A 25,990-nucleotide genomic window follows, 5' to 3' on the forward strand; every position below is an offset into this window, starting at 1 on the left:
GCTTCTACGATTCTTCAATTGATTGCCTTTATATTCTCTAAAAGTCAAACTAAGGACCATTAAGTGAGACGCATTGCACATGATCATAGTCGGTTGTGTAGTTTGTCACTCAAGGGGTTACAAGTTCTCTCCATAGATAAAAACACAATAGATAGCGCCCAATGGACACAGTTAAAATGCAGCAACTATTCTGCAGGGCGTGTGCGCAACACCAGCTGCTTCATGTACAGGCTGCCCAATCTGATCTAAAAAGAAGGACATAAAAAATCGTAGACCAGAGTTAGGGTACCGTTACACAAAACGATTTACCAACGATCACGACCAGCGATACGACCTGGCCGTGATCTTTGGTAAGTCGTTGTGTGGTCGCTGGGGAGCTGTCACACAGACCGCTCTCCAGCGACCAACGATGCCGAAGTCCCCGGGTAACCAGGGTAAACATCGGGTTACTAAGCGCAGGGCCGCGCTTAGTAACCCGATGTTTACCCTGGTTACCATCGTAAATGTAAAAAAAACCAAACCGTACATACTCACATTCCGGTGTCCGTCAGGTCCCTAGCGGTCTGCTTCCCGCACTGACTGAGTGCCGGCCGTAAAGTGAAAGCAGAGCACAGTGGTGACGTCACCGCTGTGCTCTGCTTTTGCTTTCCGGCCGGCAGTCAGTCAGTGCGGGAAGCAGACGGCTAGGGACCTGATGGACACCGGAATGTGAGTATGTACGTTTTTTTTTTTTTACATTTACGATGGTAACCAGGGTAAACATCGGGTTACTAAGCGCGGCCCTGCGCTTAGTAACCCGATGTTTACCCTGGTTACAAGCGAACGCATCGCTGGATCGGTGTCACACACACCGATCCAGCGATGACAGCGGGAGATCCAGCGACGAAATAAAGTTCCAAACGATCTGCTACGACGTACGATTCTCAGCAGGGTCCCTGATCGCTGCTGCGTGTCAGACACAGCGATATCGTATGGATATCGCTGGAACGTCACGGATCGTACCGTCGTAGCGACAAAAGTGCCACTGTGAGACGGTACCCTTAGAGAGGTGGGGCGAGACGCTCGAGTTTCCCCAGATGACTGCATTCGCAGTAGTGTCACGACCAGTACACTTAGCAGGCACAGCTTCATATATTTTGCAGTAGCTGTGTCTGGCACTGCAGCTCTGCAGATCAGTCCCGTGGATGGAACCGAGTGCAGTATAAGGCACAGAAGCTACATAATACACGGAAGACCATGACTTCAACAGACCCTTGTCGAAGACCTTCAGGCTATTTAATCAGCTAATCAGTGGGGTGCTAAGATTTACACAAGAATTTCTCACTGGTGGTCTACACAAATGATACTATACTAATATCAAATTACAGGAAACCATTTAATTGTAATCATTAAAGGGGTATTCTCATCTCAAAGATCCTATCCCAATATGTAGTAGGTGTAGTAATATTAGCAAATATCTCCAATTAGAAATGTAGTATAATTCTTCTGATTCGCTATGTCTCTTTCCTAACGTGCAGGCATAGCAGGACCTTAGGTATCCATGGTTATGACCACTAGCAACTAGCGGTCACTGTATCAGTGGTCGTAACCATGGATACCTAAGGTCCTGCTATGCCTGCACATGAGGAAAGACATAGCGAATCAGAAAAACTAGACTACATTTCTAATTGGAGGTATTTGCCAATATTATTATTACTATTACACCCACTACATATTGGGATATGATCTTGGAGACTGGAATACGTACAGTACAGAATAAGTAAAGAATAATAGGTGGGATAATAATAATCCTCCTTTAAAATGCGCGTACATTTGGTTTTGAGGAATGTATGCCAAATAAATCCTTGCTGAAAAAGAAATAAATTTGATAATGGTTATAAATAGAAATATAGTGCTCAGTAGTTACAATATTCTGTCAGCTATCAATATAATTAATCATTTTCTACTTTGTTTTATGAAATTCTTAAAGTGGTATTCTCAACTCTGGAAGTTATGCCCTATGAATAAAATGGAGTATAACCTCCTGATCGCTAGGGGTCCAACCACTGTGCCTTCCACCGGTCCCAATGTGCGGTATTCTGAAGAGATGTGTGAATTGAGCGGTGGTCAATTATGTGCATTGCCACTCCATTTATTCGTAATGTGGCCACTGGAGATAGCTGGGTGGTGGGCTCAGCTGATCTTCAGCGGTCCCATAAAAAGGAAGAGAGCAGCAATGTGCATGATCGACAACCACTAAATTCACACAAAGGTCTTCAGAGATCTCGCTCTTGGAATCGATGGGGGTCCCAGTGTTAACCTCCCAATTGCTGGGGTCCTATCTCTAGGGATGATTGAATAGCTTCGGATAAGGCTACATCCCCACAGTCAGTATTAGGCAGCGCTTTGGATGCAGCACATGTCCGCTCGGTCCAAAGCGCTGTCGGCTTTTGCAGGTGAATCCGCATGTGTTCATTGAACCGTGTGGAATCACTGCGCCCCATACATTGGATTGTTGACATTTATCTTGCAGAGACTGAGCAAGATAAATGGACATGTTGCGGTCTAGAAAGATGAGCTGCATGTCTGTCTCCACAGGGAAGCCTGAGGTGTCTGTGCACGCATAACGGAGATGGGATTTCTTGAAATCCCCTCCACTATGCTGTAACATCAGGCCACTGCAGGTTGGACGCTGTGGATGTACGCAGCGTCCAACCCACAGCGTTTACTGACCGTTGGAACATACCCTCAGAGCTTAACCGAATAGCTATAGCGCTTCCCGAATAGCTGCCTCGGTAACCTGGATACCTGGAGCGCTCCCGATAATCAGCCGTTTGGTGCCGCAGCTGCAGGTGTCACCTCTGGTTCACTGTCACAACACATGCATGGAGAGCCTGCCACATGCAGCTGCAGCGCTGGACACCTAGTTTTTCTACCTATGGATAGGGTATAACTTCTAAACCTGACAATACCACGTAGTTTATGTACCTTGTAGGAGCCCATGCTATGAGCCTGTTTGTGAATATATCTCAAAATGGACACCACGCAGTGAATGCTGCTGAGCCTCTTAAACAGGGTTGCCAATCTCTTATTATGGACAGCTAAAATATTTACAACATGGAAATATATGAAGATAAGTTAAATAAATCTGTAGCTTAGATATTAAAGCACCACTCCAGCGGTTTTTGTTCTTATTTCCTCACCAATGCGTATTATACCTCCCAGATGTTTTCTTCGATTGTCAATGCCGCTCTGGTCATCTTTTGCAGTATTACTGGGGAAGGGGGGGGGGGGGAATAAAAATCACCTGTCAATGTAATTATAGGAGAACCAGAAAGAGACACTCATAGCATTACATTGAGAGCTTCTTCTAGTGATGAGCGAATGTGCTTGGATAAGGTGTTATCCGACCATGGTCAGGTGCTAACCAAGTGACTTCGGAGTGTTCTAACAATATGATCGAGTCACTGTGGCTGCATGTCTCCCGGTTGTTTGACACCAGCAACAAATGCCGGGATTGTAGGTTTGTTAGGCAATCCCTGCATGTGTTGCTGCTGTCGAACAGCCACGAGAAACATGCAGGTGCAAAGACTTGAACATATTTTTTGAACACGCCAAAGTCACTTTGTTAGCACCTGAGCATGGTCGGATAACACCTTATCTGAGCACATTCGCTCATCACTAGTTGTGACCATTAGCCCCATCATCAGGCCAGTCAATAGCTGTGGTCAGAAGATGGTGGAACAGCACCGAAGCGGTGTCGGGAAAAGCAGAAGATGGTGGCTGGTAAGTATTTTACTAAGGTCATGAAACAGACATTAGTGATACTACTCTGAAATAAATAAAACTCCGGAGTTGTGCTTTAATGGATCAGGAATATTTACTGTGAACTGATAAGAATTAGAATCCACTTCATTATTACTGATGCTGGCGAATGACAGCGAATTTATTGAAGATTGCCCCCTCCCTACTCTACAGCCAGACAGTAACGAATGATGAGATGCTGCAATCTAACAGTACGTGGATTGTAAATTGTGATTTATTACTAAATGTCCACTTATCGGAGCTATCGAGAGATTAACTTCTCTGCACTTCGCTCCCGTCCAAATATGCACCGCTTTACTGACAGTACTTTAATGATGAAAACTACATTGCGGCACAAGAAAATCAAAACAAGGATCAGGTCTGTAGAGTACAACACAAGAAACCATATGACGTTAGCAGCGTTACATATGCTGAGGTCCCGGATGCACAATTAGAGGGGTTGTGCAATGCCCAATTTCAGTAGTGACATTTCTACAGAAGTTCTTATTCACAACTTGCTAACAGTACATAAGAAACATTCCCTGAACTTGAAGACAATTCCTTCAGGTCAGTTTATTGCCATGTGCTAATGGAATGACATACACGGAAATGTCATCTCCTGAGCCCAGCCGGTCATTAGATATTCTCCAACCTCGGTCTTTCAGGACACCTCTAGCACGCATCACAAGGTCCTGCGCGGCCAGCGTGTACCTGCCAAGAGAGGAGCACACATTACAGATCACTGCACTGCACATAAGTCATCAATGACTTTCTGGGACCTTTGCCTTTAATCGATCATATAAGCACTTAGGTGGATGAAGCCCGGATCTTTAACAATCAAGTATTTCTTTATCCTAGAGCTGACAAAGATATATATATAATGTTCATAAGAAGAGATGAGGGCACTCACCGGACTGAAGTAAAAAATGGTTCCTTTATTGAAAACAATACATCCAGAAGACGATTAAGGCCGGGGGAGAGGGAGCTCGTGCGAGCAGGGGAGGACTACGGCCGTTTCGCGCTGTCCTGCGCTTCTACGGGTCAGCTGACCCGTAGAAGCGCAGGACAGCGCGAAACGGCCGTAGTCCTCCCCTGCTCGCACGAGCTCCCTCTCCCCCGGCCTTAATCGTCTTCTGGATGTATTGTTTTCAATAAAGGAACCATTTTTTACTTCAGTCCGGTGAGTGCCCTCATCTCTTCTTATGAACATTATGTGCATTTAAAGACTTTGTTTCTATGAAGGAGCACCCCGGTTTCATGTGATGGTTTGCAGCGTAGAAACCATCTGTTATACCCGCAACAAATAGTGTGTGGTGGAAGTCATATGTGGGTTGGTGCCGCTTTTTGTATCTCTTGTATAAAGATATATATATATATTATTTTTTTTACAAAAAAGAGACAGACAGCACAAAATAACTGTTCATACTAAGCAAAAGCGCTGGCTGCACCCCTGGCTTTATCGAGCAGTTAACCTACTTTTCTCGCATCTCTGCCCCCTCTTCCTCTAATGAAACTCTAGATTTACAGAAGACAAAGGAGGATGGAGATGGATGGAAACAGGTAGGTGGGAAGATGCACTGAACAGTTTCGCCAAGGGTGCACCTAGAGCATGTGCTTGGTCTGATCAGTCATTTTGTGCCGACTTCATTTAGAAATATTTTTTAAAGGGGTCATCAAGCCTCAGAGTGACTCAGACTCTTAGCCTATGTGCAGGTACTTGTGAATCCTCACATTGCACACACTACCTGCAGTGAGGATTCTCGGATGCTGGTAGTGGGAGCAGGTAGTCATGTGACCACAAGAATGCGATTTGCATACTTCCAGCCACATTCCAACTAGACAGTGTCCGGCCTCGCCCAGTACTCTTGCATCCATCTAGTCGGCACGTGACTGTATACAAATCACATACTTGCGGTTATGCGTCCGCCACCGGAGAATCCTCACAGCATGCGTGTGATGTGAGGATTCGCAAGTCTGCAGTCATATAGAGTGACTGCAGACTTATAGCCTAAGGCTGGACAACCCCTTTAAGTTAATAAAGAAAAGCCGAACGTTTTTAAAACAGATTTTTTTTATATGACCATTCAGTAATTTGTAAAGCAAAAAAACTAGTTTTAAAATGTAGACTATTTTTTATTCCATCCTATGTTTTTATCCACACATTAGCATCACTAGTTAGAGGCTTTGAAGACAGAAGGTGACAGGATTATCTTTAGCAAGACACTCTGCAGTAGTTGACGAAAATTGAGTCACTTCAGAAAAGTACTAATTATACTCATTAATACATTTCCGGTATTTCACAGCGAAAATGTAAAATGAGTAGAAGGCCATTGCTCCGATTCATCAAGACGGTGTGAATTATGTGAGCTGGAGTCTGTCGCTCCTGATTCATTAGGAGGTACATGCCTGCTAATGAATCCAGCACGTCTGAAAAGTGGAGTGTGACTGCGTACTCCTCACCACAAATCTTACTCCAGCCAAGGACTGGTTTATCATTTCTGGCATTACGTAGGCCACAGCTCGTGTCGAGAATAAGTAAAAATTTAGCGACTTATCAAAGTGTTTTACACCGGATTTCTAGTGAAAACACTCTGACGAATCGTGATTAGTGTTGAGCAACTATGTTCGAGTCGCCGCGGCTGTTTGACAGCCGCAACACATGAAGGGATTATCTAACAAACAGAAAATCCCCGCATGTGTTGCGGCTTGTTGAACAACAGCGAGACAGGCTGCCGCGATGACTCAAACATATTATTTGAGCACACCAGAGATACTCTATAACACACGAGCATCGTCAGCTAACACCTAATCTAAGCACGTTTGTTCAACACTAATCGCAACCAATCACTCCCCCCCCCCCCAAAAAAAAAAAATAAAAAATAAAAAATCATCAATATTTGCAAAGCCAAATTCATTTTTTTTACTCTGTAGTATTTACTTTGGAAATATTTATTTCCAAATGTATGCTCTGACTTTTTGAAATCAAGATTTTTTTAAAAAGGAGGAAGACAACGAGACTGGCGTTAAAAGAAAAGGCACTAGAGGAGAAAGGTGTGTGTATGTATATATATATATATATATATATATATATATATGTGTGTGTATGTATGTGTGTATGTATGTATGTATGTATGTATGTATGTATGTGTGTGTGTGTGTGTGTGTGTGTGTGTGTGTGTGTGTGTGTGTGTGTGTGTGTGTGTGTGTGTGTGTGTGTGTGTGTGAAAATAGAATAGCCCTTTCACAGACCAGGAAACCACTGAAAAACTTAATGGAAACTCGTTTTAAGAACATGTCCTTTATAAAACTAGCAATGTGGATCTGGGGTGCAATGGTTTGCTAGCCAATTGGCCATGACAAGCCAGGATTTTTAGCTCATAGGTTAGCCTGGGGCTGAGCAAGGAATGGAAAGAAGTTACATACTGTATTTGACAAGCCGTAAATGTCTCCCCCACTCCAGCGCACACACAAAAAAAATCTACTGTAAATTAGAATTACAAACTTTTTGTATCATATTTGTGTAAATTCTATATACGGTTTTATAAAAAAGGAGAAGCTCCACTACATACCTATGAGGGTCATCAGGATCACAGCATGCTAGAAAATTTGTAACAGCTTCAGACACTTCTTCGTTCAATAAGACATCCCAAAGGCCGTCTGTTGCCAAAACTAGCACATCATCTGCCCCATGTTCATATTGCAAAAGATCATAAACTCGTACCTGTTGTAAAAAGGCAACATAACAATGGCAATAAAAAAAATAGAGGATTTGTCACCAGATTTCATAATAAAAATTATGTAAATTATCAAATACATCGTTAAGGCGTCCTTACTTTTAAAATACAAATAATAATGGCTGCATACTCCTTTGTGAAAGTTACCCTCCTAATATTAACTTCTTCCCACTGCAAGCTATTTTTTCCCTTTCTTCCTGAAAGTTATATGCCTTTTTTACATTTTCAATTGACATAGTGCTCGGAAAAGTCTCAAAAGAATCTTTTTGTTCATATCTATGGACAATTACTTCCGGCTCACATTTTCAGGCTTTTGAGCATCATTTAAACACTTCAGGTTTTCAAAAACTCCAAGAACCCGACTCAAAGCTCTTATGCCAAACATTATGGCTTTGAAAAAAATAAAAGTACAAAATATTTGCGCAGCACGCAGTTGCTCCAATATTTTTCAACTTTTGGCAATTTCACGTTTGAAGTAGCTCCCAAAAATGGGCAAGACCTTCGGAGGACTCAGGGTGGGAGAAGTGTGCGGCTATGCCTGCCAATCAAATTCAGCTAAAGTGCTGGCTTCTCTTATGCCTAAAATGCGACTCCAGAAAAGACTGGATTAATCTGAATTTCATTGCATGAAATAAGTATTTGATAGAAGAGAAAACCTGAATAAAGAGGCCAAAATCAAGCGATACACGACCCTATCCAATCCGCCCTTCAATATGATACAGTTGTCTTGTCCCCTTTGCAGAAAAGCATCCCCAAAGTATGATGTTTCCCAGCTTGGGATGGTGTTTTTGGGGTTGTACTCATCCTTCTTACTCCAAACACGGTGAGTGGAGTCAATACCAAAAAGATCTATTTTGGTATTACCTGACCACATGACCTTCTCCCATGCCTCCTCTGGATCATCCAGATGGTCATTGGAGAACTAGGCATGTGCTGGCCTGAGCAGGGGGACCTTGCATGCCCTGCATGATTTTAATCCATGACAGCGTAGTAGTGCTCTTTTCACATCGTTGACCAGGTCCTCCTGTGTAGTTCTGGGCTCATTCCTGACCTTTCTTGAAATCATCCTTACCCCACAAGGTGAGGTCTCACATGCAACCACAGACCGAGATATATTGACAGTCATCTTGTGTTTCTTCCATTTTCTAATAATTGTGTCAACAGTTGCTGCCTTCTCACCAAGTTGCTTGCCTATTGTCCTGTAGCCCATTCCAGCCTTGTGCAGGTCTACAATTTTGTGCCTGGTGTCATTAGACAGTTCCATGGTCTTGGCCATGGTGGAGACGTTGGAGTGTGTGGACAGGTGTCTTTTATACAGATGACGAGTTCAAACAGATGCAATTAATACAGGTAATGAGTGCAGAGTAGGAAGGCTTCTTAAAGAAAAACTAACAGGTCTGTGAGAGCCAGAATTCTTGCTGTTGGTAGGTGATCAAATACTTATTTCATGCAATAAAATGCAGTTTATGTATTTAAAAATCATACAATGCGATTTTCTGTTTTTATTTTTAGATTCGGTCTCTCACAGTTGAAGTGTACCTACAATAAAAATTACAGACCTCTTCTTTCTTTGTAGGTGGGAAAACTTACAGAATCGGCAGTGTATCAAATAGCTATTTTCCCCAGTGATTATGGAAACCCCCCCAAGTAGAACTGTAAACATCTGAGAGAACGTGAGCCATTATCCTAGTTGCTTTCATTTTTTTCTCATATTTTTTTTTTCACTGAAGCATGTAGACTGTCTAAACCTTTTTTTTTTTTTTATTCAAGGACTTTTGATGTATCAAAAAGAAATGAAACTCAGATGCATTGGTGCAGCTGCACAGGGGCCCAAGAAGTAAAAGGACCCACTACTACCTCCAAATCAGTGTGTAGCTATGCTCAGACACAACCATTGTATTGCAAAGTGGACCCTTTTCGGTCTCTGTCAGATGGAACTCTGGAGCACAAAGTAGGTCTTTCTGTGTGTCATCCGATTTATGTGGACCTCCACTGACTTTATTGGCAGAGTCTGATCCGCAATACAAATGAGAATAGGAATGAGCGGAGTCTCACAGATCAGAGACATACATCCATTTTAAAAAACCATGTCTATATAAATGAACGAAACTCTATGGGTCAGTGTGCTATACAAGAAAAAAAAAAAAAAAGAGGACAATGCTAGGACACATCCCACGGATGTGTGAATGTAGCTATTATAGCAGCACTAATGCCCCTGGACGTCTCCTTCCTCTTCTCAGTCTCAGAAGGGAAGACGACGTGTGTTCTCACCTCCCCGTGCCGCTCCGGTCCCCGCTGTCTCAGCGTCCTCCCAGGGCCTGTGCACGGCATGCAGGTCTCCTGGAAGAATGATTAGGGCGCGCGCTCCCTGCTTATTAAATGGGCCATGCAAGCTTCTGGAAATGTCTCCGTCCTGGAACAGCACCTGGCATCCACCTGGGTTCAAGTCTAACCACATTATCAGGAGCTCTAATGAAGAACCAGGTGCTCGCTTAGTTATGCTTCTCCAGGCTCTCCCCGGACCGTGGCACAGTGGTTCCACAACCACGTGCATAACAGAAAGCTTAAACAAAGAGCAAGTGTGTTTTTTATTTTTTTACAAATATGTTTAAAGTGAATTTGTCAGCAGGATTGTGCTTAGTAAACTACAGACACTGTCAGGTTGGTGATGTTATACGGATTAAAACGATACCTTGGTTGATGAAATCCATCTTGTTGTTTAATCTTTATTTGTAGTTTTCAGTTAATGAGATTCTCGTGCTCTGGGGCGGTCTGTTGGAGAGGCTTTATATGGTGCTCTGCTTACATGTGCATCAGTATGGGATCATAACAGGTCATTGATCCCTCAGTGACCTGCACCCTATTTTACATACTGCATATCATGTTGTGGGGTTACCAAAAAAAAAAAATCATCAAAATAGCGGTGGCGCCTGCACAGTGGTATCTATTGGAACGTGATAGATGCTACTGCACAGGCACCACCACTATTTTGATGAATATATATATATATATATATATATATATATATATATATATATATATATATATATATATTTTTAGACTTGGAGGAGATTCAGAAATGAGCGGCACCAGGTAATATATCTTCACAGGCTAAATGTAGAGGACGGATTTTTCTGAAGACTCGTAACACGATACTCATATATGCATCACAGGGGCGGTGCTTAACACATATCAGAGAAATAAGGTTCAGATACTGTAGAAATAAATCAGATGTGGCACTCACCCCAAGTATGCTGAAATCAATGTCCTTTATTCACCTTTATGCGGTAACAGGCATTTGTGGAGAGGCGGCAGGTAGAGGAGAGGAAAGAGAGGACGACGGCCGTTTCGCGCGAGTGCGCTTCCACGGGTCCAGGACACAAATGCCTGTTACCGCATAAAGGCGAATAAAGGATATTAATTTCAGCATACTTGGGGTGAGTGCCACATCTGATTTATTTCTGCAATATATATTTTTTTACCCCACAATAGTATAGGAATAAAGCATAAATGTATATAGCCATATTACGCATGTATCATGCTACAGCGCAGGCACTGCCGCCAGCGCCATTTTGATGAAGTTGAATTTTTTTGTTTTTCTAACTCCCAACTGATGTATAGAGCACCACATGAAGACCCTGCGCACTGCCCGAGAGCACGAGAATTTCATTAACTGAAAACTACAAATACAGATTAAACAACAACCACAAGATGGATTTAATCAACCAAGGTATCATTGTAATCAGTATAATGGCGCCAACCTGACACTGTCTGTAGGTTACTGTGCACAATCCTGCTGACAGGCTCCCTTTAAATCATTAACTAGTGGCCTTCACACAATCCAGAGACAGTTCCTGGCCTGTTCCGTAGATCGTTTGTGGCTTCTAAATGAATCTTTTGTTGATCATCCCCGAAGTATCCTCTGGGTCGGCATTCCAATTGTCATTGCACACTACTTGAATTCCCTGCTAAACCTTACAGTCAGTAGACAGTGCTTGCCGAGTGCTTTAATTAACCCATGGAAAAGCAGTAATTTAAAAGACGCATGACGGCTTTAGCAAAGGCAGCCAAGGGAAAATTATATTCAGTATTACAATTTGGAAATAGCATGCCTGGTCAGACATGCTGGTTAATCCTTTCAGTTCAGCAATACATCTGTCGTCCACAAACCCGTCTAAACATGTACTGTATTTGGCATACGCTCACGGCTGGGATGCTTTCATATGCCTCTCCGCATTCTTCACTCGCTGTAAAATGGGAATGTTTATAAAACATTTTTTGCTTCCAACAGTTTTTTAATGTTGACTGAAATGCATAGCTCCTGGAATTCTGGTATTTGCATTTGATTTAATGACATAATTTCACATTTAAGGAGTATCACAGAGACTTACCAAAACATGTCTTACAGATAACATGCCATGCACAAAAAATAATAATAAAAAAGGCCCACCCTTGCATGTTTTTTCATGTATTAAAAGAAATACTCTGACTTCATTCTCCCAGAATACTAGCTTACATGTTAAATATGCAATCCCTCTCATACATTTCCTTCACTGAACACAACAGACACTTTTTTATTACTAAGTTCTTGCTCCATTACTTAGTGATATGTAAAGGAGGTTGTAGCATGTCTTGTGAGTTATTACCCTTTATTGTAGTCCTACTTGTGAGAATAGTGAGATAACTATAGAAAAGTGGACTAGCAGTGGACCCCGATTCCAATGATGTGTCACTTATTGGGCTGCTCAGTGTAATTTTGAAGTCGGTCTAATCTGAGAGCAGCATAATGTAGAGACAGAAACCCCGATTTCAATGATGTGTCACTTATTGGGCTGCACAGTGTAATTTCGAAGCCAATCTAATCTGAGAGCAGAATAATGTAGAGACAGAGACCCCGATTCCAATGATGTGTCACTTATTGGGCTGCTCAGTGTAATTTTGAAGTCGGTCTAATCTGAGAGCAGCATAATGTAGAGACAGAAACCCCGATTTCAATGATGTGTCACTTATTGGGCTGCACAGTGTAATTTCGAAGCCAATCTAATCTGAGAGCAGAATAATGTAGAGACAGAGACCCCGAATCCAATAATGTGTCACTTATTGGGCTGCTCAGTGTAATTTTGATAATATCACAGTTTTATCTGCAGGAGATTATCACTAGAGGACTAGTAAAACTGCTAGGTTGTCAAGTATATTCAGGAGCTCTGTATAACCCCGCCCCCACCACTGATGGGTAGAAAGCTGACAATGTACACAGAAAGCTGCCAATCAGTGTTGTAGGCGGGGTTATACAGAGCTCAGCATTCAGAGAACTGGTAGATCTGCAGCAGATAAAACAGGGATTTTCTCAAAATGACAACAAGCAGCCAAGTGAGTGGTGTCAGGGTCTCTTTCCCTACATCATGCTGCTCCCAGATAGGGTACCAAAAAACTGGTGACCAATTCCTCTTAAGATTTTGTATACAAGGTGTCATGGAAAAAACCCGCAATCAAATGTTTCAAAAGTCGTGATGAAACGTAACAGAAAATTACACATTGTTCTAGACTAAATATTATCTTTAAAACTGAGGCCTGAAATAAAGTACATTGCTGTAATAAGGGATGTTATGCAATAGATATTGTAGTAATGGAAAATAAAACATAGAAAGGGGTGATCCATACATATAAAAAACTTTCTTATCCCAGTCTGTATTGTAAATTGTCATGACTCAGCTCTTGGGTGACTCTGCCTAACACTAGGGGTGAACATGCCGGGGCCTCCATCCTTGTCTATTTCCTGATTCAGCCCTCTGCCTGTTCTCTTCCTCCACCCAGGGAAGAGGGGCGCTACCGTGTACCGCAGTAGACCAACCCGACGAACACTGCAGCACAAACAATGGTAAATGAAAATACCAGGCATGCAAACATTCACTCACATATAACAGAGAAATAAACTGGGGGAGTGGAGGATGGGGATAAACTAAAATAAGAAAAGGGAATTAAATTATCACACTTACAAACCCACGCAACAGTCACAGATAACTCCTCATATAAACACCTCTCCTTCAAGCCATGCAGCCTTAGCTAGCTCTGACATGGGTTTCAATCTGGAGCCAAATTATAAAGGGGATGGAAGTGGCTAACCGAGCTCAGCTGAGAGCTCAGACTTCCAGAGCTCCCAACATAGCCGATTAACAACTGCAAACTGAAATGCTAAATTTCTATCGACAATGACAGGCGATGGCGGTAGCGGTGTTGGTACCGAAGATGTAACTTTTTTTTTTTTTAGGAAAAATTAATGAAATACATTATGGATCCTGAAGGTGGGAGGCAAAGCAAGGCGGAATGCTACAGGATTAACGATGGCTATGATCTTATAAGGACCGAAAAACCTGGGACCCAGTTTCCAAGATAGAACCTTCCACTTAATGTTCGTAAAGGACAACCACACCAAGTCACCAAGACACAGGTCCGGACCCACCAAACGTCTCCGATCAGCCACACTCTTATATTTGGATCCCAGCATCCTGAAATTATTAGTAACACCCTGCCATACGGATGTAATAAATGATGAAAACAGTTCCTCGTCACATAATTCAGAAGAATTTTATTAAATGAGCTAAACTGAGGATGGCACTCATTCACCCAAAAAAAGGGGGACTTGCCAGTAGATTCATGACAACGAATTACTTACTGAGAATTCGGCAACTCAATCCTGCTGATTCTCAGACACAAAACACCTAAGATAAGTCTCCAGATTCTGGTTAACCAGTTCAGTCTGCCCATTAGACTGCAGGTGAAATGCAGATGAAAATGACAGAAGGATCCCCAGACGGGTGCAAAATGGCCTCCAAAACTTGGAAACAAACTATACACCCCGGTCAGAAACAATATCGGTCGGGATCACATGTAAGTTCCCTGACTAAAATTTGTGCCAAGTACTTGGCGTTCGGTAAAGCTGGTAATGCAATAAAATGAGACATCTTACTGAATTTATCCACGACCACCAAAATTACTGTATTCCCCGCCGAAACGGGTAGATCCGTGATAAAATCGACTGACAAGCGAGTCCAATGGTTGGAATGCCCCCAACGGAAGAGTATGAGAGGTCTTAGAACGTGCACAGACACTGTAAGTGGCTACATACTCCCGGAATGAACCTGAGACCATCAAAAGCACAGAGTAAGAAGATCTGTGATGGCAATTACCAGGATGTCAGGCCAAAACCGAATTGTGATGTTCACTAAAGATTCTGAAACAAAGATTAACTGGAACAATCAATTTACCTAATGTACAGGCAGCAGGGGCGTTCCCCTGAGCATCAACAACCTCTCTTTCAAGATCGAAGCATATAGATGCTATAACCACCCGTTTTTGTAGAATAGGTACTTGTTCACAACTATTTCATCCCCTCGGGAAAACAACAAGATAAGGCATCTGCCTTTACGCTTTTGTTCTCCGGCCTATATGTGACAAAAAAGTTAAACCTGGTAAAGAACAATGCCCATCTTGTCTGTCGAGGCGTTCGACATTTCGAATATTCTAAATAAGATTCTTATGATCCGTGATCACCATAACCGGATGAACCGCTCCCTCCAAAAAAATGATGCCACTATAAAAGCCCACTTGATTGCCAAGAGTTCCCTGCTACAGATGTCATAATTTTTCTTTGCAAATGACAGTTCTTTCGAAAAATATGCACACAGACACCATTTACCGGGAGACATACCCTGCGACAACACAGCCCCCACTCCCACCTCAGACACGTCAACCGCAACGATAAAAGGCTGAGAGACGTCAGGATGTATGAGAATCGGCGCAGATGAAAAACACCTCTTTAAAGTATCGAATGTCTCCCTGGCCGGAATGGACCACATTGAAATGTCTGTCTCCTTGCTCGTCATATCCGTCAGCGGCTTGGCTACTACCGAAAAGATTTTGATGAACTTACGGTAGTAGTTGGCGAAACCTAAAAACCATTAGGTTTCTTTAGGTCGCATCTTGGCACCATCCAGGTTGAAAACGGTTTACCCCTAGACATGGATTACTGCGTGGAACAGAATGACAGACAGGTGAGAGATATTGTTTTTATTTTTGGTTTATTACAGGAGACGAGGGCTTCGGTGGAATTAGGAGTTAAGTGAGTATAACTTATTTTTAAATAAAAATGGAAAACGGTTTTGTTTTATTTCTAATAAAGGACTTTTCTGGCTGTGTCATTATTTACCATAAAACTATAGGATTAGTAATGGAGAGGTGTCTTATAGGTGTCATCCGTGTGCACACGGACATGTCTACGTGTGGGTCATGGTCAGTGGAAACACACTGACATGTGCACAGACCCATTCTTTTGAATGGGTCTACGTGTGTCAGTATTTCCGAAATGTGTGAAAACGGTCACCACATATACTGGAGACAGGGACGTGTGAAAGAGGCCTTAGGGTACCGTCACACAGTACCATTTTGATCGCTACGACGGCACGATCCGTGACGTCGCAGCGATCGTATGATTATCGCTCCAGCGTTGTAGACTGCGGTCACACTTTGCAATCACGGCGCTGGAGCGATGCCGAAGTCCCCGGGTAACCAGGGTAAACATCGGGTTACTAAGCGCAGGGCCGCGCTTAGTAACCCGATGTTTACCGTGGTTACCAGCGTAAACGTGAAAAAAAACAAACAGTACATACTTACATTCCGGTGTCTGTCCTCCGGCGTCTCAGCTTCTCTGCACTGTGTAAGCACAGCGGCCGGAAAGCACAGCGGTGACGTCACCGGATTTGACGCTGCGGATCCGCAGCAGTTTTCCATGCAGGGTACAGTACAATGTTACCCTATGGAAAACAAAAACCGCTGTGCCCACGATGCGGAAAATCCCGGAAAAAAACGCGCGGAATTGCTGCGGAAAAAAAGGAGCATGTCACTTCTTTCTGCGGAATCCGCAGCGGTTTTCAACATGCACCAATAGGAAAGTGCTGTTGAAAACCCGCAGAGGAATCCGCAGAAGAAACCGCAGGAAAATCCGCAGGGAAAACCGCAGTGCAAAACCGAATTTCCAAATCCGCAGCGGAAAAATCCACAGCTAATTCCGCAAAGTGTGAACAAGCCCTTAAGGTACTGTGAAGACTTTTTTTTACCCTGTATGTCGCTGCCTGCTTACGACTGGTTAACTTCATGTGTGCGAAGAAGAACATGCCCCTAAAGAATCTCTTTGCACTTATACCCTAAGCTTAACAAGCTGATCTCTGCAACAGAGAGGAGAAATTAAATAAAAACTATGTTTTATTCAGCTCTACAGCCATTATTCCCTTATGCGGCCAGTTTAGCATACTCAAACTGGTGAAAAGTACTCAAACAGGCTCTTCATGAAACATGAATAAACAGGGATTTAGGGGGGCTGTGTCTTGTCTATCTCCTACTTTCTTAGTAAGACTGCTGTTTATATTGGGTACATAAAAATGATTCATTCATCCTACGATTAAAATAAATTAATTCTGGCAAGCCATACATTAAAGTATCCTATATTAAGTTCATCTACCAACTTCTAACTAAGGAGGGCTGTGTTCAAGTCCAGTAATATAAAAACTCATACATAATAACTAATACATGACATGGTGATATTTCCTATGTTTTCAATCAGAGCATCACACTAATATTCATCTAGCCAGGGATCAGATTTACTGAACAAATAAAACGCTCCAGGGATTACCGTACTTTGCATGCATTTTGCTATCCAGTCGAGGTGAATGGGCTTACTGTTTAGCATAAGGATCAAATACCTTATTTTAAGCTTCTTTTGCGTTTTATACACTGAAGAGAACAGAGAGGAGCTTCCACTTTGCAAATATATTGTAGCTGTATACACCAGTTCAGAATTAATCCAGTTACATATATACTTTTAGGATAAGTATGTAATGCAGTCTGTTTTGAGACTGTATAATTAAAGAAGTTGTCTGCTACAATAAACATTTTTTTTTTTTTTTCATAAATCTTGCTATTATATGCCACTGAAAACATCCACTGTCTTTATTTTAGCAATATTACCTTTTATCATGCTGTAGCAGCACATCTTCAGTGCTGGATCCAGCTCTCATGGGGTTAATCGACAACTTCCTTTCTCCTGACTTACTGTGCTCTAATACTACAAGTTCCATGATGCTTTGCACTGCTACTAAGCACGAACCTACCACACCCACTCCAGAACACACCCCAACCCCTCCCTCCTCTCCCCCCTCTATCTTCAGAAAGATTTGTGATGTCATTTCTGTCCAACCTCCTCTTTTACATTTGTCCAACCCACACTCCATTACACACAGATAGATGGATAGATAGATAGATAGATAGATACATACAGATATATCTATGTCCATATCCATGTTTCTAAACCCCTTCACCCCTGGAGCTTTTTTGTTTTCGTTTATCGCTCCCCTTCTTTCCAGAGCCATAATTATTCCGTCAATATAGCCATGTGGGGGCTTATTTTTTGCGGGACAAGTTCTACTTTTGAACGACATCATTGGTTTTACCATGTCGTGTAACAGAAAATGTGAAAAAAGTCAAAGTGCGATGAAATTGCAAAAAAAGTGCAATCCCACACTTGTTTTTTGCTTGGCTTTTTTGCTAGGTTCACTAAATGCTAAGGCTGTGTGCACACGTTGTGGATTTGATTGCAGATCCGCAGGGTTTTTTGCCGCACACAATCCGCAGCGTAGTGCACAACCAATGTAAGTCTATGGGAGCCGCAGACTTGTTGTGCACATGCTGCGGATAAAGCCGCACCGAAACGCAGCTTTTTTTTCCGGAGCATGTCACTTCTTTTGTGCCAAACTGCAGTGTTTATGCACCCATAGACTTTCATTGAGTCGGGCACATCCACAGCAAAACCGCAGATGTAAAAAAGATCTGCAGTTTAGATGCGGATGTGGGTCCGAGAAACGCTGCAGCTCGGGAGGATGGAAGTGTGTGGGCGGTGACGGTGTGTGTGTATGTGTGTGCGGGCGGGGTCTGCGGGCTGTTCAGATGTGTGCGGCGCTGTGCGGGACTGTTCAGGTGTGTGCGGGGTCTGCGGGCTGTTCGGATGTGTGCGGGGCTGTGCGGGGGGTCTTTTGGGGTGTGTGTGCAGGCATCATCCGATGGGACTACAAGTACGCAGCATCCAATCTATATAGATATAGATATATCTATCCAGACACATCTACAGATAGATATATGAATAGATATATGTATGCATCTATAGATCTATCTATATGTAGATCTGTCTATCCATTTCATCTATCATCTATATTTCTATCTATCTGTGTGTAATTGAGTGTGGGTTGGACAATAATGACATCACAAATCTTTTTTTTTTTGTTCAATAATACATCTTTATTTAGCTTTCAAAAACGCATACAAAAACGCACAAAAAACATGCAAAAACCGCAACAAAAACTGCACCAAGAACTGCATCAAAACCACGCAAAAAACATGAAAAAAAACGTGAAAAAATGCATCCAATACGCTGCGGCGTTTTCTGCAAGGAGATGCAGATTTTGTGCAGAAAATTCTGCACCCAAATCTGCAACGTGAGCACACAGCCTAAAACTGACCTGCCATTATGATTCTCCAGGTCATTACGAGTTCATAGACACCAAACACGTCTAGGTTATTTTTTATATGTGGTGAAAAAAAATTCCAAAGTTTTCTAAAAAGAAATAAAATAATTGCGCCATTTTCCGATACCCGTAGCGTCTATATGTTCTGAGATATCGGGTCGGGTGAGGGCTAATTTTTTGCGCGCCGAGCTATCGTTTTTAATAATACCACTTTTGTGCAGATACGTTCTTTTGATCGCCCGTTATTGCATTTTAATGCAGTGTCACGGCGACCAAAAAAACGTAATTTTGTCTTTTGATTTTTTTTTCTCGCTATGCCGTTTAGCGATCATGTAAATTTTTTTTTTTGTATTGAAAACAGCTGACATGTTGCTGCTTTGAAGTGGGCTCACCGCGAAGCCCACCTCAAAGCAGGGGATACTGCCAGCTGACGTACTATTCCGTCAGCTGGCAGAAAGGGGTTAATGAACAATATGTTTCAGTTAAAAAAAAATAAAAAAAAATTGCGTGGGCTCCCGCGAAATTTTCAGCGCCAGAGGGGGAAAGCCGACGGCCGGGGGCCAATATTTGTAGCCTGCTATGAATATCAGCCCGCAGCTGTCTGCGTAGCCTTTACTGGCTATTAAAATAGGGGGATCCCCCCAAAAAATGACGTGGGGTCCCCCTATATTTTATAGCCAGAAAGGCTACACAGACAGCTGTGGGCTGATATTCATAGCCTATAGAGGGGCCATGGATATTGGTCCCCCCCCCCCCAGCTACAAATACCAGTCCGCAGCCGCCCCGGAAATGGCGCATCTGTAAGATGCGCCAATTCCGGCACTTAGCCCCTCTCTTCCCACTCCCGTGTAGCGGTGGGATATGGGGTAATAAGGGGTTAATGTCAACTTGCTATTGTAAGGTGACATTAAACCGGGTTAATAACGGAGTGGCGTCAATAAGACACCTATCCGTTATTAATCCAATAGTAATAAAGGGTTAATAAAACACACACACATTAGGGAAAAAGTATTGTATTATTCTTCATTTAGCCATACTTACCATACTTCAGCGCCTGCAAAAAACGTAAAATAAATCGTATACTACCTGTCCGTCGTAGTCCAATTAATAAGGACGATCTCCCCTATAGAACAGTGACATCGGGTGAGGTCACTGCTCTATAGGACCCTCAGTGACACACTGACAGGAGACAATGGCTCCTGCAGTGCATCACTGAGGTTACTATAGTTCACTGGTCTCACTTTATGGCAAAAAGCTACGTGGGAACTTTCTCACACAGCAATGCCATAAAGTGAGACTAGGGACTATTTTTTCACAGGGGAATACATTGTGGAAGGATACCTTCCCACCTCATTGTGTTCCTGGAGACCCTGGAGAGCAGTCGCATCAGCTGATGCTCCTGCTCTCCACGGGACATCGTTGAGGGACACTCGTTTTAATTGGATTTCTGCGGATCAGGGAGTGTTTGTTTATTATTTCAATATTTTTTACAGATGACACTGGCTTCGGGGATCAAGGTGACAAGTGATGGTGAGTATGTAATCTATGTTACATGTACTGTATGTCTATATGTATGTTGTATGTATGTACTGTATGTATGTACTGTATGTGGCATGTCGCATGATGTCACATGTCGCATGCTGCATGTCATCGCATGGTGCATGTCGTCGCATGCCGTCACATGTCGCATGATGTCACATGCTGCATGTCGTCGCATGGCGCATGTCGTTGCATGGCGCATGTCGTTGCATGGCGCATGTTGTCACATGTCGTCGCATGGCGCATGTCATCGCATGACGCATGCTGCATGTCGTCGCATGTTGTCACATGTTGCATGCTGCATGTCGTCGCATGGCGCATGTCACCGCATGACGCATGCTGCATGTCGTCGCATGTTGTCACATGTCGCATGCTGCATGTCGTCGCATGGCGCATGTCATCGCATGCTGCCGCATGTTGCCTTTTTGGAAGTGCATCTGAACAGCAAGGTGGATTGCTGTTGAGGGGAGATAGAGAGAAAAAAAAAAAAAAAAATCTATAAATCTTCAGCACAGCGAGTGTGAGCGAGCTGAGTGTGACCTGAGCGTAAGTGTGAACGGCGGTAAGTGTGTGACTTGTGATTCAGTGACTTTGGAATCAGGGAGTTTCCAAGGGAGGAATTGCTTCTGTTTTTTTTTTTTTTTTTGTTTGTTTTTGGTTTAATTAATACTTTGTATTTATTTTTAATTAACGTTTCTGTGTGGTGCAATCCCCATTAGGAAATGTGCTCCACAATTGTTAATGCCATCCAGTGTACATCTTGCCACATGTATGCAGTCCATGACCAGCCGGTCGAGGGTGCATACTGCTGTGCGAGATGTGAGCACATTGTGCATTTGGAAACCCAGATACTGGATCTAAATGTGCAGCTGGCAACACTGAGATCCATAGACAATATGGAGAGGAGTCTTCTGCTCACAGAGCAGACGCTCAATGGGATAGATGAGGAGGGGGATGGTAGGATGGAGCTGCAGGACAGTGTGGCAGTTAGCTGGGTGACAGATAGAAGGCGGGGTAGAGGGAAGAGTGCCAGGGAGGCTAGTCCTGATCTGGCACACCCCAATAAGTTTGCTAAGTTGGCAGATGAGGGAGGTGCCAGTACAGGGGTAGCACTGCTGCAGCCAGGCATGTCCTCTGAAAGCCGGAGGAGTGACTGCTACAGTAAGGAGGAAAATAGGAGAGCAGGGCAGGCCAGACAGGTGCTGGTAGTGGGGGACTCAATTATTAGGGGAACAGATAGGGCAATCTGTCACAAAGACAGGGATCGTCGGACGGTGTGCTGCCTACCTGGCGCTCGAGTCCGACACATCGCTGATCGGGTGGACAGATTACTGGGAGGGGCTGGTGAGGACCCAGCGGTCATGGTGCACATTGGCACAAATGACAAAGTTAGACGTAGGTGGAAAGTCCTTAAAGATGATTTCAGGGAATTAGGCTGCAAGCTGAAAGCAAGGACCTCCAACGTGGTATTTTCCGAAATACTGCCTGTACCACGTGCCACGCCAGAGAGGCAACGGGAGATTAGGGAGGTTAATAAGTGGCTCAAGAATTGGTGTAGGAAGGAGGGGTTTGGGTTCCTGCAGAACTGGGCCGACTTCTCAGTTGGCTACAGGCTCTACGCTAGGGACGGGCTGCACCTCAATGGGGAAGGTGCAGCTGTGCTGGGGGAGAAAATGGTTAGAAGGTTGGAGGAGTGTTTAAACTAGGGATTGGGGGGGAGGGTATTCATTTTATAGGAGGGGAAAATAGTGCAGATAGAGACCTGGGCACAAATAAGGAAGTTGGGGGTGGCGGTGGCATGGGGGGTGGGGTTAGAACAGTTAATAATTTAAGAAAGAATAGAGGTACAGAGAGTAACATCAAGTGCATGTATACTAATGCCAGAAGCCTCGCCAACAAAATGGACGAATTAGAACTAATGTTGTTGGAGCATAATTATGACATGGTGGGGATATCTGAGACGTGGCTGGATGAGAGCCATGACTGGGCTGTTAACTTGCAGGGCTATAGCCTGTTCAGAAATGACCGTACAGATAAGCGAGGGGGTGGGGTGTGTCTGTATGTAAAATCGTCCTTAAAACCCATCCTGCGTGATAATATAGGTGAATCTAATGAAAATGTAGAGTCTCTGTGGGTGGAGATAAGGGGAGGGGGAAAAAATAATAAATTACTGATAGGGGTTTGTTATAAATCTCCAAAACTAATGGAAGCAATGGAGAATATCCTCGTAAAGCAAATAGATGAAGCTGCGACTCAAGGAGAAGTCATTATTATGGGGGACTTCAACTACCCTGAAATAGATTGGGGAACAGAAACCTGCAGTTCCAGTAAAGGTAATCGATTTTTGACAACTATGAGAGACAATTACCTTTCACAACTGGTTCAGGACCCAACAAGGAGGGGGGCACTGCTAGACCTAATATTAACCAACAGGCCAGACCGCATATCAAATATAAGGGTTGGGGGTCACTTGGGGAATAGTGATCACAAAATAATAGGTTTTCATGTAACCTTTAATAAGATGGGTAGTAGGGGGGTGACAAGGACACTAAACTTCAGGAGGGCAAATTTCCAACGGATGAGAGAGGATCTTGGTGCAATTAACTGGGACGATATCCTGAGACACAAAAATACACAAAGAAAATGGGAGACATTTATTAGCATCCTGGATAGGACCTGTGCACAGTATATACCGTATGGGAATAAACATACTAGAAATAGGAGGAAACCAATATGGCTAAATAGAGCTGTAAGGGGCGCAATAAGGGACAAAAAGAAAGCATTTAGAGAATTAAAGGAAGTAGGTAGTGAGGAGGCATTAAATAAATACAGAAAATTAAATAAATTCTGTAAAAAGCAAATCAAGGCAGCAAAGATTGAGACAGAGAGACTCATTGCCAGAGAGAGTAAAAATAATCCCAAAATATTCTTTAACTATATAAATAGTAAGAAACTAAAAAATGACAGTGTTGGCCCCCTTAAAAATAGTCTGGGTGAAATGGTGGATGAGGATGAGGAAAAAGCCAATATGCTAAATGACTTTTTTTCATCAGTATTTACAAAAGAAAATCCCATGGCAGCCAATATGACTAGTGATAAAAATTCCCCATTAAATGTCACCTGCTTAACCCAGCAGGAAGTACAGCGGCGGCTAAAAATAACTAAAATTGACAAATCTCCGGGCCCGGATGGGATACATCCCCGAGTACTGCAGGAACTAAGTACAGTCATTGATAGACCATTATTTTTAATCTTTAAAGACTCCATAATAACAGGGTCTGTACCACAGGACTGGCGTATAGCAAATGTGGTGCCAATATTCAAAAAAGGGGCAAAAACTGAACTCGGTAATTATAGGCCAGTAAGCTTAACCTCTACTGTGGGTAAAATCCTGGAGGGCATTCTAAGGGATGCTATGCTGGAGTATCTGAAGAGGAATAACCTCATGACCCAGTATCAGCACGGGTTTACTAGGGACCGTTCATGTCAGACTAATTTGATCAGCTTCTATGAAGAGGTAAGTTCCGGACTGGACCAAGGGAACCCAGTGGACGTAGTATATATGGACTTTTCCAAAGCTTTTGATACGGTGCCACACAAAAGGTTGTTACATAAAATGAGAGTAATGGGGATAGGGGAAAATATGTGTAAATGGGTTGAGAGCTGGCTCAGGGATAGGAAACAAAGGGTGGTTATTAATGGAGCACACTCGGACTGGGTCACGGTTAGCAGTGGGGTACCACAGGGGTCAGTATTGGGCCCTCTTCTTTTTAACATATTTATTAATGACCTTGTAGGGGGCATTCAGAGTAGAATTTCAATATTTGCAGATGACACTAAACTCTGCAGGGTAATCAATACAGGGGAGGACAATTTTATATTACAGGATGATTTATGTAAACTAGAAGCTTGGGCTGATAAATGGCAAATGAGCTTTAATGGGGATAAATGTAAGGTCATGCACTTGGGTAGAAGTAATAAGATGTATAACTATGTGCTTAATTCTAAAACTCTGGGCAAAAGCGTCAATGAAAAAGACCTGGGTGTATGGGTGGATGACAAACTCATATTCAGTGGCCAGTGTCAGGCAGCTGCTACAAAGGCAAATAAAATAATGGGATGTATTAAAAGAGGCATAGATGCTCATGAGGAGAACATAATTTTACCTCTATACAAGTCACTAGTGCGACCACACTTAGAATACTGTGCACAGTTCTGGTCTCCGGTGTATAAGAAAGACATAGCTGAACTGGAGCGGGTGCAGAGAAGAGCGACCAAGGTTATTAGAGGACTGGGGGGTCTGCAATACCAAGATAGGTTATTACACTTGGGGCTATTTAGTTTGGAAAAACGAAGACTAAGGGGTGATCTTATTTTAATGTATAAATATATGAGGGGACAGTACAAAGACCTTTCTGATGATCTTTTTAATCATAGACCTGAGACAGGGACAAGGGGGCATCCTCTACGTCTGGAGGAAAGAAGGTTTAAGCATAATAACAGACGCGGATTCTTTACTGTAAGAGCAGTGAGACTATGGAACTCTCTGCCGTATGATGTTGTAATGAGTGACTCATTGCTTCAATTTAAGAGGGGACTGGATACCTTTCTGGAAAAGTATAATATTACAGGGTATATATATTAGATTCCTTGATAAGGCGTTGATCCAGGGAACTAGTCTGATTGCCGTATGTGGAGTCGGGAAGGAATTTTTTTCCCCATGGTGGAGTTACTCTTTGCCACATGGGTTTTTTTTGCCTTCCCCTGGATCAACATGTTAGGGCATGTTAGGTTAGGCTATGGGTTGAACTAGATGGACTTACAGTCTTCCTTCAACCTTAATAACTATGTAACTATGTTGTCACATGTCGCATGTCGTTGCATGGCGCATGTTGTCACATGTCGCATGCTGCATGTCGCCGCATGTCGTCACATGTAGCATGCTGCATGTCGTCGCATGGTGCATGTCGTCGCATGTTGTCACATGTAGCACGTCGCATGGTACATGTCACATGTCGCATGCTGCATGTCGCATGATGTCACATGTCACAGCATGTCGCATTTCATCACATGGTGCATGTCGTCGCATTGTGTCTCATGTCGCATGCCGTCTCATGCTGCATGTCGCCGCATGGCGTCACATGTCGCATGCTGCATGTCGTCGCATGGCGCATGTCGTCACATGGCGCCGCAAGGTGCATGTCATCGCATGTCCTGTATGTGTGTTCTATGTATGTATGTACTGTATATGTGTGTGTTTTTTTTTTTACATTCAACACATTAGCCGGATGATGGGACTACTACTGTCCCATCATTGGCTAATGTGTCACTGACTGTCACTGTAGAAGGCAGAGCCCGATGGGA

At 43.1% G+C, this 25,990-nt stretch overlaps 1 protein-coding gene across 1 annotated transcript in view; it reads right to left on the minus strand.

The window, feature by feature from the left end:
- Window positions 1-3,624: 3,624 nt before the first annotated feature.
- PPM1H (protein phosphatase, Mg2+/Mn2+ dependent 1H) overlaps window positions 3,625-25,990 on the minus strand; it is a 192,737-nt gene continuing 170,371 nt past the window's right edge. Inside the window, exons 9-10 of the mRNA XM_077265502.1 lie at window positions 7,353-7,504; window positions 3,625-4,494 (exon numbers count right to left, since the gene is read on the minus strand). Coding sequence (XP_077121617.1) covers window positions 4,347-4,494; window positions 7,353-7,504 — 300 coding nt within the window. The 3' untranslated portion in view covers window positions 3,625-4,346. The remainder of the gene's footprint in view (window positions 4,495-7,352; window positions 7,505-25,990) is intronic.

Source organism: Ranitomeya variabilis, chromosome 5, assembly GCF_051348905.1.
Source record: "Ranitomeya variabilis isolate aRanVar5 chromosome 5, aRanVar5.hap1, whole genome shotgun sequence".
NCBI classification, from domain to species: Eukaryota; Metazoa; Chordata; class Amphibia; order Anura; family Dendrobatidae; genus Ranitomeya; species Ranitomeya variabilis.